The following is a 13,595-nucleotide window of genomic DNA, read 5'->3' on the forward strand; positions in this document are numbered from 1 at the left end:
TATACCAATATCCACACCTGTGCCTGTAGCCTGTATCCATACCTATGCCTCTATCTGTATCTGTATCTGTTTCTGTATCTGTGTCTATATCCATTTCTATACCAATATCCACACCTGTGCCTGTAGCCTGAATCCCTATCTATCTACGCCTGTACCTATTATTCCATGTCTATGTCTAGACCTAGTCCAATATCAATATGATGCCAAGCACATTACTAGATGCTGGGCACACAGTGACAAAAGCCAGGCCACCCTCGACCATCCCTTCTACTTCAGTCACTTAGCTTGTCCGCAGGTAAGGAAACACAAAGCCTCAGCCAAAGAAAACTGAGCCAAGATAGAGTGAGCATTCCCAAGTGAGGAAGGGGAGACAGGCCTCCTGGAGGACATGGCACTGAAGCTGTGGCTTGCACAAGGCTAGCATTTCCAAGTGGTGGTAAATAGGGAGGGAATTTCAAATATGGGGAACCACCTAGACATAGAGGCAGAAGACAGACCATCGTGTCTGGGGAACCAGAACAGAGAGTACATGCATCCCCTATTAGCTGTGCAACCCTGGGCGAGTCACATACCCTGTCTGCCTCAGTTTCCCCATATGTAATATGAGGATAATCATAACCCCTCCCTCCCAAGGTTGCTGTGAGGATCCAATGAGAAAATGAATGTAAAGCACTTAGCAAATCCTGGCGTACTATATCACTGTGATCTATTTAGTCAGCAATCATTGACTGAGCACCTTCTGTGTGCCAGGCACCGAGCTGAGTGTTAGTGATTGGAAAAGAGGCAAAAGACAGAATAAATGGGAGATAATCAATAGAGGCCTGCCCAAGTATCAAGGGGGACTGGGGAATGCTTCCTGTAGGAGGGAGGTTTTAACTGGGACTTAAAGGAGGCCAGGGAGAGGTCAGTAGTCAAAGAGAAGGTGGGAAAGCCTTCCAGGCCTGAGAGATAAGCAGAGAGAATGCCCAGAGCCACTTGTTGGAGGACCAGCCAGGAGGCTGGGGACCATTGGATGGGAGAAAACGTGGGGGGAGTCAGGTGTGAGAAGCCTGGAAAGGGAGGAGAGGCAGTTTATGACGAGCTTTGAATACGTATGGAAGGGTTTCCCGTTTGCTCCTGGAGGTGACAGGGGGCCACTAGAGTAGGGGCTGACATGGTCAGACCTTTGGTGACTGAATGGAGGATGGACTGGAGTGGGGGGAGACTGAGGCAGGCAGCTTCCCCCCTGCCCCCAGCAGCTACTGCAATGATTCAGGTGTGAGGTGAGGAGGGCCAGCACGGGATGACCACAGCGTCAGAGGAGAGGAGAGGACGTGTTCAGTTGTTACAAAGGTGAAATCACCTGCCTTGGCCACAGATTGGACACGTGACCAGCCCCCTCCTCCCCCCTGCTCTCCAGCCCTTCCTCCCCCCTCCCTCCCCCTACTCTACCAGCTCCCTTCCAGCCCCTCCCCCCATGCCCCTCCCCCAGGCCCTGCACTCACTGGGGTCTCACTGCTGCTGTAGGCAATCACCTCCAGTACAGAGTTCTTCTCGCACGTGTCTATGCAGGACAGATCGTAGAGAGAAGAATGTACCGGCCCATAGGCCCACTCGGTAAACTTTCGGGAGAGGTGTCTGCACTCGGGCTCTTGGATTTCTCTTCGGAGAATATAGGCCAGCACCTAGCGCGAAGAAGCCGCAGGTCAGCCCCAGGCGCTGTCACTGGCCAGCCGCGAGGCTTGAGGCCACGATGGTTCTGGACCCCGGTCTTACAGGAGCCCGACCTCAGTGGCAGCCAGACTGACCTCCTAACTCTGGCCACAGACTAAGGCCTGGGGCTAGTCCCAGTTGCCCCTGAGCCCCCGGGCAGACAGAGAAGCCCAGGCCAGAGAGAGAGCGCTCTATGGCCCAGTGGCAGCCCAGCTCCCTGCACAAAAAGGCAGAGCCTGTTCTGGAATAGCTGACAGTCGCCGGGCCTTTGTCTGCCCCTGCAGGGGCCCCCTCGTGCACCCCTCCTGCCCACCAGGGCTCATCCACCCTGCGGACCCATGCGCTGACGGCGGAGCCCTGCAGGTGCCACCTACCCCGATCTTCCCGCTCTTGGCAGCTAGCGCCAGAGGCGTGAGCCCCTTCTTGTTGGTAATCTCCTCCAGCTTCAGGGTGGGGTGACTCTTGGTGCCGAGGATCAGGAGATCGTTGTACATGCTTGTCACAAACTTGGTGTTCTCCGCGGTGTTGTCTGCCACCTCCACCAGGGCGTGGAGGACGGTGTTGCCCACGGAGTCCTTGGCCTCGATGTCTGCGGTCTGGTGGGGATTCTGGAGCAGGTACTGCACGATGCCCAGCTGGTTGGTGCAGGCCGCCAGAGAGAGAGGCAGCTCGCCTGGGGGCCGAGCACACAGGAAGCCCCAGATGGGGCCAGGGAAGGAGGGAGCCCTCCCTCCATCCCACTGCACTCCCTTGAAGGACAATGTATGCAGGGGCTCAGGGACTCAGCTCTAAGACCGAAAACGGCCCCTCTGGTGTGCAGGAGGCCCCTGGACCTCCCCTGCTGGTTCCAGAGGTGAAGGCTTTGGGTTAACCACACACCTCTCACCTGAAAGTCAGACTGACAAAGGCTGAGGGGCTCCTGGGCAGAAGGCAAACCCCGGGGGAACTTGTGTTTGTAGCCACAGCTAACCCACCTGTCTACTAAACAGGTGGGGAAAGCCTGTGCCTGAGGAAAGAGGGCCCACCTGAACTGAGGCACCCCCCCCCCCAGGGCTCCAGGGCCCTCAGGGCAAGGTGCTGGGCCCTGGAGATAGAGATGAACCCTTCCCCCTGGCATTGTTGTTATTTGTGTCTATGTCCCACATTTGATTGTAAGTTCACTGAGGGTAGGGAACAAGTATTTATCAAGTACCTACTATATACCAGACACTGTGCTAATCACTTTACAAATTGATCTCAATATAAGGCAGAATGAGTCAAGTACAACAGGACAGCCAGAAGAACCAAGAAGAATGTCCTTGAGGGGGGACACCCGAGGTCAGCTGTGGGGGAAAGGGGGGGGAGATGGGGTGTGAGTAAAGGCATCGGGACCAGAGAAAGTAAGACCAGGACAGAAGACAGACAGGAGGACAAGGCAGCTGGAACTTACTATGCGTAATGTGAGAACTGTGAAATAAGACAAGAAAGAGGTTGAAGTCAGACCATGGAGGGCTTGGAATGCTTGAATAAGATGGAGATGATAGGCAGATATGTAGAGACATGATAGATAGATAGATAGATAGATAGATAGATAGATGATGGATGGATGGATAGATCAATGGATGGATAGCTAGGGAACTAAGTAGAACATTTATTAAATACTTAGTATGTTCCAGGTGTTGTACTGAGCATGAGGGATACAAGTACAAATAAGTCAGACAGTCCTTGCCCTGTCAATAAAACAATTTGTTCCTGTATAAAAAATAACGAGGCCAATCAGGGGATCAGATTAGATGCATAACACGTAGGAGAAAAGAAACACAGTAGATTAGTGTTCAATAAATCCCAAACACCAACTACTACTGTAAAGAATCATCATTTGATAAAAGCTGCTAGGAAAACGTGACAGTATTCTGGCAGAAACAAAGTACAGACCAACATCTAACACCATATACCAAGATGAACTTCAACTGGATACATGATTAAGACGTAAAAGGTAACATCATAAGCAAATTAAAAGAGCAAGGAAGAAATTAACTTTCAGATCTTTGGAACAGGAAAAGTTCATGACTATGTTAGCAAGACAGAGAGGATAACAGGAGACAAAATGGACAATTTGGATCCTATAAAATGAAAGTGTTTGCACAAACAAATGGAATGAAATAATAAACCACTAGTCCAGAAGACTGATAAGAAATGATGGACTTCAAATAAAGAATGAAACAAATATTTCTGGACATGGCCCATGTGGGAATTTGTTTTGCTGCACTATGTACATTTGCTATGTTTTCTTTCTCATTTTTTCTATTCTTCATGGGGTGGGGGTGGTAGTAGAAAGGAGAGATAATAAATGCTTGTGAAAATCAGCCAATATTTTTAAAAGAAAAATATACACAAAAAAGATGGTTATTGTCCCAAAGGAGCTTATATTCTAATGGAATAAGAGACCATGTAAAGGGGGCCTGGAGACCAAAGACAGCCATGTTTTGGAGCCTGTGGCCAGCAAGATAAAGCAAATGGTCACCAATCAAAGCCAAGGTGGTCCCCAGGGCAAGGGGAAGGGGAAAGAACAAACATTTATTAAGTGCCTACTATGTGCCAGGCACTGTGCTAAGAACTTTACAATGATTATCTCACTGTATCCTCACAACAGCCCTCAGAGGGAGGTGCTATTATCTGCACTTTACAAATGAAGTCACTGAGGCAAACAGGTTAAGTGACTTGCTCAGGATCACCCAGCTAGCATGTCTGAAGCCATATTTGAACTCAGGTCTTCCTGACCCCTGGGCACTGCTCCATCTAGCTGGTGGTGGGCTGGGACTGAGGTTGATGACCACATGGGAGGCAGCATGATATGGAGATGGTGGGTGGGAAGAAAGAGAAGTTCCCTTCTTCAGTGGGCAATGGGGAGCTAATGAAGGCTACTGAGCAGTGTAAGGACATGTTCAGAGCTGTCCATTAGCAAGAGGGCATAGGCTCTGGTGTGAAAGGCAGACTGGACAAGGAGAAAACTGGAGACAGAAAGCCATTTTCTAGGCTTGGTTGAAAATAGTTCTTGGGGGAGGCACCACATCTTAGGGCCAGGGGGCAGCAGGGATGACCAAGGTGGAACAGCAGGACTCGGTGACCGGCTGAATGGGGGAAGAAGAGTTAGAGATGACCCAAGATTCAAACCCAGGGGACTGGAGGGATGGGGTGCTGTCAATCTACTGGTAAGACAGAAGATAAGAGGAGAGGCAGGTTCTAGGGGGAGATGAGAAGCTGTATATAGAGAGAAGCAAGCCAAAAGCTGAACTTCAGGAAGGTGCCCACATTTATGGGGCAGAAGGGGGATGAGAAGATGCCAAAGAGCAGCTAGAAAGCAGAATGGGAACCGGGAGAGCACAGGCGGTGGTACCAGGATGGGAAGTGCTCAGCAGGAGCAGATGCTGCAGGGGTCAGGGAGGATGAGGGCTGTGAAGTGACCCCTGAATCTGGCTTCCTGAAATTCAGCCCAGGTCTCAGCATCTTGCCCTCCTGGCTCACCAAGTTGAGATATGTGAGGAGCAAGGAAGCTAGAGCCACTGGAAGGAGTAAGGTGGGTAGAAGAAGACCTGAAAGGTTATGAAACACCCTGAAAGCCGAACCAAGGATCCTTCCACCTCCCACCTTGTGTTTTCACTGGACAACCTGAGCTGTACCTGGAGAGCTCTCTCTCCTCACCTGCATTTCCGTGCTTCCCTTCCTTCCTTTCCCATCCCGGCTCATATCCCATACTCTGCAGGAAGCCTTTCCTGGTCCCACTTAATTCTACAGCCTTCCCTGAGATCACCTCCACTTCACCTTGCCTGCACCTCGTTTGTACAGAATTGTTTACACATTGTCTCCCATTAAGCTTGGAGCTCCTTGATGGTAAGTACTGTCTTTTACCTTTCTCTGTTTCACCAGGGCTTAAGCCAGTTGACTGAGTGACTGGAGCCTGTTGGAAGCCTTAGTCCAAAGTAGCTTTAGTCAACTGGTGGGCATAGAAACCAAACAGCTGAAGGGGAGGACAGGAAGTGGAAGGTCCATACTAGTCCTCAGAGTCTGGAGAAGAATTGGGTCAAGCTTGGCTGCCTGTGCTGTCCCTGTCCTGCCCTCAGCCTTACCCATAATTGGCTTTCAGTGAGAATACAGCTTTTTGGCAGGAGCCTCAGGTAGTAGCGATGGCAGTGAAGAGTAATAGGGAGGCCATGGAGGATACCTGTGCCCCACCACCTTCAAAGGGACAGCAGGGATGAAGAATGAAGGCAGAGCCCCGGGAAGTCAGGAATTCCCAGTGGCCTGCCCCCTCTGCCTTCAAGTACTGATCGGGCTGACCAACACCAATCAGAGATAAACACAGTTAGGAAGACTTGGAGATCCCAAGATGCATCCAAAAACTCAAGGGGAGGGCTGCGTGATTCTCAGTGACTTTGCTCCTCCTCAGTGGCCCAGCATCAGAGAACCAAGTGTCCCTAAAGGGCAAGGAACCCTTATGTGGGGCTGTCCCATGCTCTGGCAAAGGGGGTGAGACCCCTGAAGAATGAGTGCAAGAGGGCATGATGACAGGGAAAGATCCAGGTCACCCCTCGAGGAACAAGCAGGCCACCAGCTTTCTCTGGGTGCTGAGTAGCTGAACATGCCACACATATTCCAACCCAATGCCTCCTTACTGCTAATTGGTCCAAGAATGATCTGCCCCTTTGGATGGTAGCGAAGAAGTGGAATCCAAGGGGGTCCCCATTGACTAGGGAGTGGCCAGATAGGTTGTGGTGTGTGAATGTCATGGGCTATTATGGAGCTGTAGGAAATGACAATCAGGGGTACGCTGAGAAGTATGAACTGACGTAAAGGAATGTGAGCAGAGGCAAGGAAGCAATGTGCTGAATGAGGCTGACCAAAGCCACAGAAGAATCCAGACAGAAGTGACCAGAGAAGAACCTTCAGCCAGATATTTGCAAGGGACGGGCCCGCGTGTGGAGAACATGGCAGGTCGTGACATCTTTGTTATAATAGAGCCTCTTCCAGGAGCAGAAAGGAGGCGGCATGCAGGGGAAGTAGACCCAATGTGAAAACAAAAGATGTCAACAGAAATTGATAAAAGGAATCAGTGCCCATCACATCTTCTGCCTACCAAAATAAAAGCCAGGTCTTCCTTTGGTTTTCTTAAAGAAGTCTCCGTGGGCTGCAGCATGGACGTCGGCACCATTTTCCACCAGGAGGGTCACCAGGGCCATGTTCCGTCTCTCGATAGCAATGTGGAGAGCCGTCTGGCCTGGGTCGAGGGCCACAAGGATCATGTCAGCGACTCAGAACTCAGCACCCTGAGTCAGCGTCTCCACTGTGCTGAGCCCTAGAGCCAGGCTCCCCTCTCGGGGAGTTTCCTGGCATGATGCCCGGCATGCTGGAGGCCCTTACTGAGTGCTGGTCTGATTGAGGCCGGAGCCTCGGGGCCCTCTCCTCCTGCCTCTTACCCTTATAGTAGCTGTCTACGTAGCTGGCATTCACAAACTCCTCCAGGCTGCCCGTCTGCCTGGCGACCTCCAGAAGGAGGGGGATGGTCTCATTCTTGCCCTCCTGTAGGTTTAGCATGGCCTTGAGCAGGCAGGTCTTCCCTGTTTCTGGGTCTAGGACACAAGATAAGGTCAGTGGCACAGGCCCTGGGGACCCTTCCCTGCCTGGGGTGGCGATGGGGAGTGCTACCTTTGAACTCACTGTCTGTGAGTTTCCTCTGGCTCCTCTGGAGGTAGACCAGCAGGTCGCTGAGCTCCTCACAGCTGCCCTGGGCCACAGCCTCAAAGATCTTCCTGCGGTCGTAGAGCTTGAGGGGTTTTTCTGAGTTGGTAGGAATGGAATCCTGAGACAGCTGCCTGTGAGCACCCAGTGGAGACAGGAGGCAGAGAGAATGAGGGAGTCGAATGGAGTGGGAGGTGCCAGCCTCCTCCTCCTCTTCGTGTCCCATCCCCCCACCCCCATCCCAGGTCAGCATGTCCAACGCTCCTGCTTAGTGGCTGGCTCAGCTAGTCCTGAAGTCAACCCAACCAACCCCATGCTAAGCCCTCACCCTTCAGAGCAGAAAAAAACCCAAAACATATTAATTATTTTGTTAAGTCCAATTTAAATTAAAAGAAGCAAATGAGCTCAGAATGCACGCTTTCCGCTCTCCTCCACACTGGGAATCCCCTGCCCTGTGCATTTGGGGATGGAAGCCTGCCTGGAAGCAGGTGACTGGACCTGACGACCTCCTGAAGTTGTATCTGGCCTTCTGCACCTGCTGCATCTTAGCTCAGGTAGGTGTGTGTGTGTGTGTGTGTGTGCATGTGCACGCTCGCATGCGCGTGTGTGCTGCAGAATGTACTCCAAGCCTGTGTGAGACGGCCAGCCCGCAGGCCCTGAGGTCAAGGTTAGCTGCACACCGTGTGGCCAGCATCTGGGGCTCCATTGGAAGGACAGACACTGAGCCCTGAGGAGCTGTGGAGACCCCAGGCTACTCTTCGGGGCCCCTGGGGCTGCAATGGAAACTTACGCGTCAGACTGATCGTTACCCCGTGGCCTTTCCACCATGGGGCTGAACTTAATGATGGGGCATGGAGCCAGCTCTCCTTCCTGATAGGAGGAGTCCATCGTGGAAGACTCCTCAGAATCGCACCTGCCGGGGAGGCGACTCCGGCTCTTGGGCTGCGGGGGCTTCGAGCCCAGTCTGTTGTCGGGGGTGCCTGGGCCAGGCTCGTTGGGATTTTCTGCCTCCTCTGGGCCTGACTTCTTCATCTTTGCTAGGGGTCACAAATTAGGCTGCAGGAAAACCAAGAGGAAACTCGGTTTCTATGTCCAGTCTTGCAGTGATTGTCCCCACCTCACCCCACCCCACCCCTGACTTGGCTGGCATTCAGATCATGTGTGAGGACTCCAGGGAACATTATCCCCATTTTACAAATGGGGAAACTGAAGCTCGGAGATGGCTTGACTTGCAGTCACACCTGAGGCGGGATTCCACTCAGTCCCTCCTGAATCCCCAGTTCTTTGTTCTCCCCACCCTCAGGTACCTTTTGATCAGCTCAGAAGAGTCAAGGCTGTCCTACCACATGCCCTCCCCCTCCTGGCTCAGATCCACATCAAACGTTGGTCGAGACCTCAGGCTGTGGGGCTGTGGACTGAGTGACAGGTCACCAGGGTCATCTAAAGATGCTCTCTCACTGGACCTCAGCTGACCCCAGCCAGGGAATGATTTATGGACCCCTTAAGCAGTCAGCTAGGAATTCCTGGTCTGGTTCTATAGGCTCCTGAAGCCCTTACTGGTCCTTTGCCAGCTTCACTGACTCCTCCCCCAGAAGGGAAAAGGAAGACCGGAGACTGCAACATCCCTGGTTTCCTGGCTACCCTCCAGAAGGCAGAAGGAGGAAAGGGGCCAGACAGCCTGGGCTTCATTCCCCACAGAGCCAGGCTCTTAAGCACCCTCCCTCCAATTGTCCTTCTGTTCAGTCAGAGGCTGAACAAGCCAATGTGCTTACAGACTAGACTTACGCAGAGCTGGCACTCCAGACACAACAATCTTTGGTTGCCCTGCGCAAGCCTTTGCCTTTCTTCACCTATGGAACGGATCCTGCACTTAGCACAGTGCCTGGCACATAGTAGGTGTTTAATAAATGTTGACTGATTACTAGCAATGCTCTGGAGTCACCCGGAAGAATTTTGCCTCATTTCACTGCCTCTTTTGCATCTCAATCCACGAACAAACATTTGCTAAGGATTACCCTGTCTCTGGCACAGTGCTAGGCACTGGGCAGACAAGGACAACCTGTGCTCTCAAGGAACCGACATTCTATCAGAGGAAACAATGTATACACAGAGAAGTCTAAATGTGGGGCATTGATTAAGGAAATCCAGTCAGTCTACTCTGCCTACACTGAGTGACTTCAGACTAAGTGTGACCACTCCTCGGAGCTGGGGTCACGCTGAACATCAAGTGTGTTCAGATTGGCTGAGAAGACACAGTCTCTCTCTAGGGGTCCACTATAAGATATCAAACTAGTTAGGAGCTAGAGCCGCTCCAGAGCCTGGATCAAGTGCTGTGTTCTAGCCAGAGGAGGACTTGGTAAACTCTGTAAGAATGTTAGACTTCCTAGATTCCTACTAGTATCCTAGCAGCATCCTCAGATCAGCTGATGGCAGCATCTGCATTGGGAACCAAAGATAGATCAGATGTGGTCACATCTCCAGAAGGAGCCCAGCAAAGAAGCTACATCAAGCCTAATGGGAATTTCTTGTACCCCCCTCAAAAGGGAGAAGAGGACTTCCAGCAACCAAGAGTTACATATCCCTCTGCCACATGTGCTTTTGAGTTTGAGCCCACTTTCCCCTGGAGTCTGTATGTATTGTCGACCTGAAAGTTAGTTAGACAACAAGCTAGGTGATAGGTAAATTCATATTGTTTTATTCCCTTAAAGTTAGCAGCATGTAACATGTTATATGGAGGCAGAGGTTTAACTCTGACTGAATCAAGCAATTTTAGCAGGACATTTAAACCCTGACTCAGAATGTCTGTGTTATTCAGTTTTATGGTCTCCATGTGTTTAACCAGAGCATGAGAAAGGAAATTTAAATAAGATAGGCAAATGTCAGATCCAGGATATCTGTGTTTCCTTTACCACCATCAAGGTAGTGTCTGTCTGGGTTAAAGGTGCCTTAGTGGTCATAAACATAAGAACGCTCTTGGTCAGCTTTAGCTCTTGACACAGGAAGGGGCATTCTCAATTCATTCAGAAAGAAAAGATTGATTTAGGTTTTTGGCCCTTATTGGGGCTTAATTGATCTTAAATGATTATCAGTACCTATGAGAAAATGTGTCACAGATTTGGGGGGGGAGGGGATGTTTTCTACCAACTACCCTTATCATACCACCTAAGTAAATACTTCTCTCTAAAAACAAATTATGTCTAACTTACTACATGAAAATCAACGAATAATCATTGTGGGGAAACACCGATGGGGGCTCATGCACTGTAGCAATGCTAGAAAAGACACCCCTCTTATGATGGAGACAAATGGTAGAGATGCTTTTCAAGCAGAAAAGCAGAAAAATGAATCAATGTGTATTTGTGTGTGTGTGTGTGTGTGTGTGTGTGTGTGTGTGCATGTGTGAGTGTGTGGTGCACGAGGGGGAGGAGGAGGCAAAGAAACACCTCCATGCTTTTCAGGCAATGCTTTTCCCTCTGGTAGAAGAAAGAATACAACTGGTTGAAAGCTACTACAAACAGGTCTGACCCTCACAGAAGGAGGAGAAGTGGGGAGAGGAGGAGAAAGGCTTCTGCTGCCTTTGGCCAGTGGAAAGACCTTTGGACTTGGAATCTTAAGATCTGAGATTGAACCCTGGTTCTGTCATTTACTGCCTGGGTGACCTCAGGCCTGTCACCATCTCACTATCCTGGGCCTCAGTGTCCTCATTTGTCAAATGAAGGGACAGGACTCCAGGCCTTCTCAAGCATCTTCCAGCTCTGGAACTAGTATCCTATGAACAATAACCCCACGGGGCTTTTCTGTCCATCCATCCATCCATTCATCCGTCCATCCATTCATTCTATAAGCATTCATTAAGTGCCTACTGTATGAAAGTAACTACACTAGGTGTAGCGATACAAAGAAATGAAACCATCTCTGCCCTCAAGCAATTTATGTTCTACAGAGAAGAAGCCACTCATATAATTTGTTAAAAAAAAAAAAAGTAAATGAGAAGTAATTTGAGTTGTGTGGGGTGGGGTGGAGTGGACAGGGAAAGAGTGAGGCAGTAACCATTAGGGAGATGGGAAAGGAGGCAGCTGAACCTTGAGGGAAGCTCAGAACTCTTGGGGGCAGAGAACTTCAGAGACTGAGTTCCAAACCTGAGGGTCATCCAATACAAAGGTGTGGAGGTGGGAAATGAGTATCTTGCATGGAAAACCCAGTTCTCAGACACACCCGGATGATCCCTTTGTTTCGTCAGTTGGTGCTGGCTGCCAGCTAAGAGGGGGAGATCTTCCATTCAAACTAAACACAAGCTGTGGCTTAGGCCGAGACCTAGGGATACCAGGCAAAGGGGCATTGGTGGCCAGAGCCCTGACTGGGAATGAGGAAGCCGGGATTGCTGGTCCAGGTCTGCCCAGAACTGGCCCTTTGGATGAAGGCTGGATGCTGTGCCCCTCAAACAAAGCATCACTGAGCCTCAGAGTTGGAAGGGGCCCACCTGTGCGACACCCCCACCCAGAGGCCAGGAGGAGGCGTGGTCTTTGGCGGTACCTTGGGGTGTGGGTTTGGCATTTGGGTTTCTTTCCATCGTCTGCCTCCCCTGAGTCACAAAAACCTTTCACCAGAGCTCCAGAGCTCTAAGAGCAGGCCCTTCCCCACCCTGGCTGCCCTCCTCTGGACACTCTCCAGGACCAGCCTACGTCCTAGCTAAAATGTGGCCTTGGAACTAAGCTAGGCCGGACGCAGCACTAATGGTGTGGTCAGAGCCCGGCTGGGCCCCCACCTCCCAACCTGGACATCATGACCACATGCGCTTTTCATTTTTGGGCAGGATGTTTGCATCAGCTGTTCCAGCCACAAAGCCTCTTCGCCTGCAGGCCAATGGCCTGGCAACGACCAAACCTGGCCAGGCCAGGCCCATCCCTGAGACCCGAACTGGTGTTGAACTGGCAGGGCTTTCAGAGGGCAGCCAGTATGTAACGGCACCATCTGGGGCCCTGCAAACAGGCGGGTGCAAAGACATCCTGTGCCTCCTTCCTTACTCCAGAGAATCCAAGCACTCTGGCAGATTAGCCCTGAGGCTGAACTCAGGAATACTGGGTGGATTTGAGGGAGTCACAGAGGGGCCCCCGAGAAGGTGTCTGAAGTACCGACCCTCAGCCATAGAGGGCTCCGGGAGAGGAGGCCAGGGTTTAAATGGGTGAGGTCTGCCTTGGAAATACTTTGATCAACAAAATTAAAGCATTTAAACCTTTGAATTAAAGAGACATTTTTGGTATTTGAAGAAGTGAATGGTGTAAAACGGATTGCTTCACAAGATAATGAGTTCTCCATCTCTGAAGGTATGCAAGCAGAGACTTGTCAGGGTTCATGTCGAGAACATTGCAAACGACAGTTTCTGAGCTCTCCAAGCCTGACCGAGCCTTCAGAGAGAGCTTTTGGGAGGGACTGAAGAGGGGGATAGCACACACCAAAACTGCCTTTCGATTTTGTCCCCAAGTCAGCCAATCTGGGGACAAAAATCGCTCAGACTCGGGTGTGGTGTCTGGAAACAAACTCCCACTAATTGTGCTGTGAGCGATACAGCCTCTTAGGGCAGTGCACGGTCCAAGGGACCGGGGTTTGATCCTAGTCCCCCCCCCCACATTTGCTGCCTCGTCTTACCAGGCCAAAGCTCAGAGCCCCAGGCAAGGGGCTCCCCGAGGCAAGGGGCTCCCCCCGGCTCTGACCAGCTTTGGTGAGTCCTCACTGGGAGTTTCCTAAATCAGTGAAATCACGAGTCAGACCCAAACCAAACCAAAAACAGAAGCATCATGGTGGGACCAGATTCCCTCCCAGGTCCTGCACACTCTTGGTAATCTTACCCTAGGAAAGCCTCCCCATCATGGCCCTGTGCCCCCCAGTTCCACCCCTCCCCAGGGGTCCTGACCTTCCCACCCAAAGACAGCTAGAGCAGCAAGCTAGCATCAATTGGGGGCGGGGGGAGGCTAGCAACGGGATCCACGGCCTGCCAGGGCTCAGGGCTCCCTCCCTGCTCCTCTCCAAAGTGTCATTCCACAGGACACCTGGAGCCCCAGGAGGTGAGGCCTAAGCCTCACCTGAAAAGACCTGAAAGGGCTTTTAACATCTGGGATATTCTCGGATACTCTCTAAAGCAGCGGGCAGTCACCCTCCAGGCCAGGCTCCTGCCCCAGTCAGGTCTTGGG

The 13,595-nt window shown here is 51.3% G+C and overlaps 1 protein-coding gene across 1 annotated transcript in view; it reads right to left on the bottom strand.

Moving 5' to 3' along the window:
- Nucleotides 1–8,439, bottom strand: part of TRPV1 (transient receptor potential cation channel subfamily V member 1) — a 25,119-nt gene extending 16,680 nt beyond the window's left edge. Inside the window, exons 1-6 of the mRNA XM_027848867.1 lie at nt 8,198–8,439; nt 7,375–7,541; nt 7,146–7,298; nt 6,806–6,946; nt 2,067–2,365; nt 1,485–1,664 (exon numbers count right to left, since the gene is read on the bottom strand). Of these exons, the coding sequence (XP_027704668.1) occupies nt 1,485–1,664; nt 2,067–2,365; nt 6,806–6,946; nt 7,146–7,298; nt 7,375–7,541; nt 8,198–8,439 (1,182 nt within the window). The remainder of the gene's footprint in view (nt 1–1,484; nt 1,665–2,066; nt 2,366–6,805; nt 6,947–7,145; nt 7,299–7,374; nt 7,542–8,197) is intronic.
- Nucleotides 8,440–13,595: the final 5,156 nt, after the last annotated feature.

The sequence above is a fragment of the Vombatus ursinus genome, unplaced genomic scaffold, assembly GCF_900497805.2.
Source record: "Vombatus ursinus unplaced genomic scaffold, bare-nosed wombat genome assembly UNPS02006874.1, whole genome shotgun sequence".
NCBI classification, from domain to species: Eukaryota; Metazoa; Chordata; class Mammalia; order Diprotodontia; family Vombatidae; genus Vombatus; species Vombatus ursinus.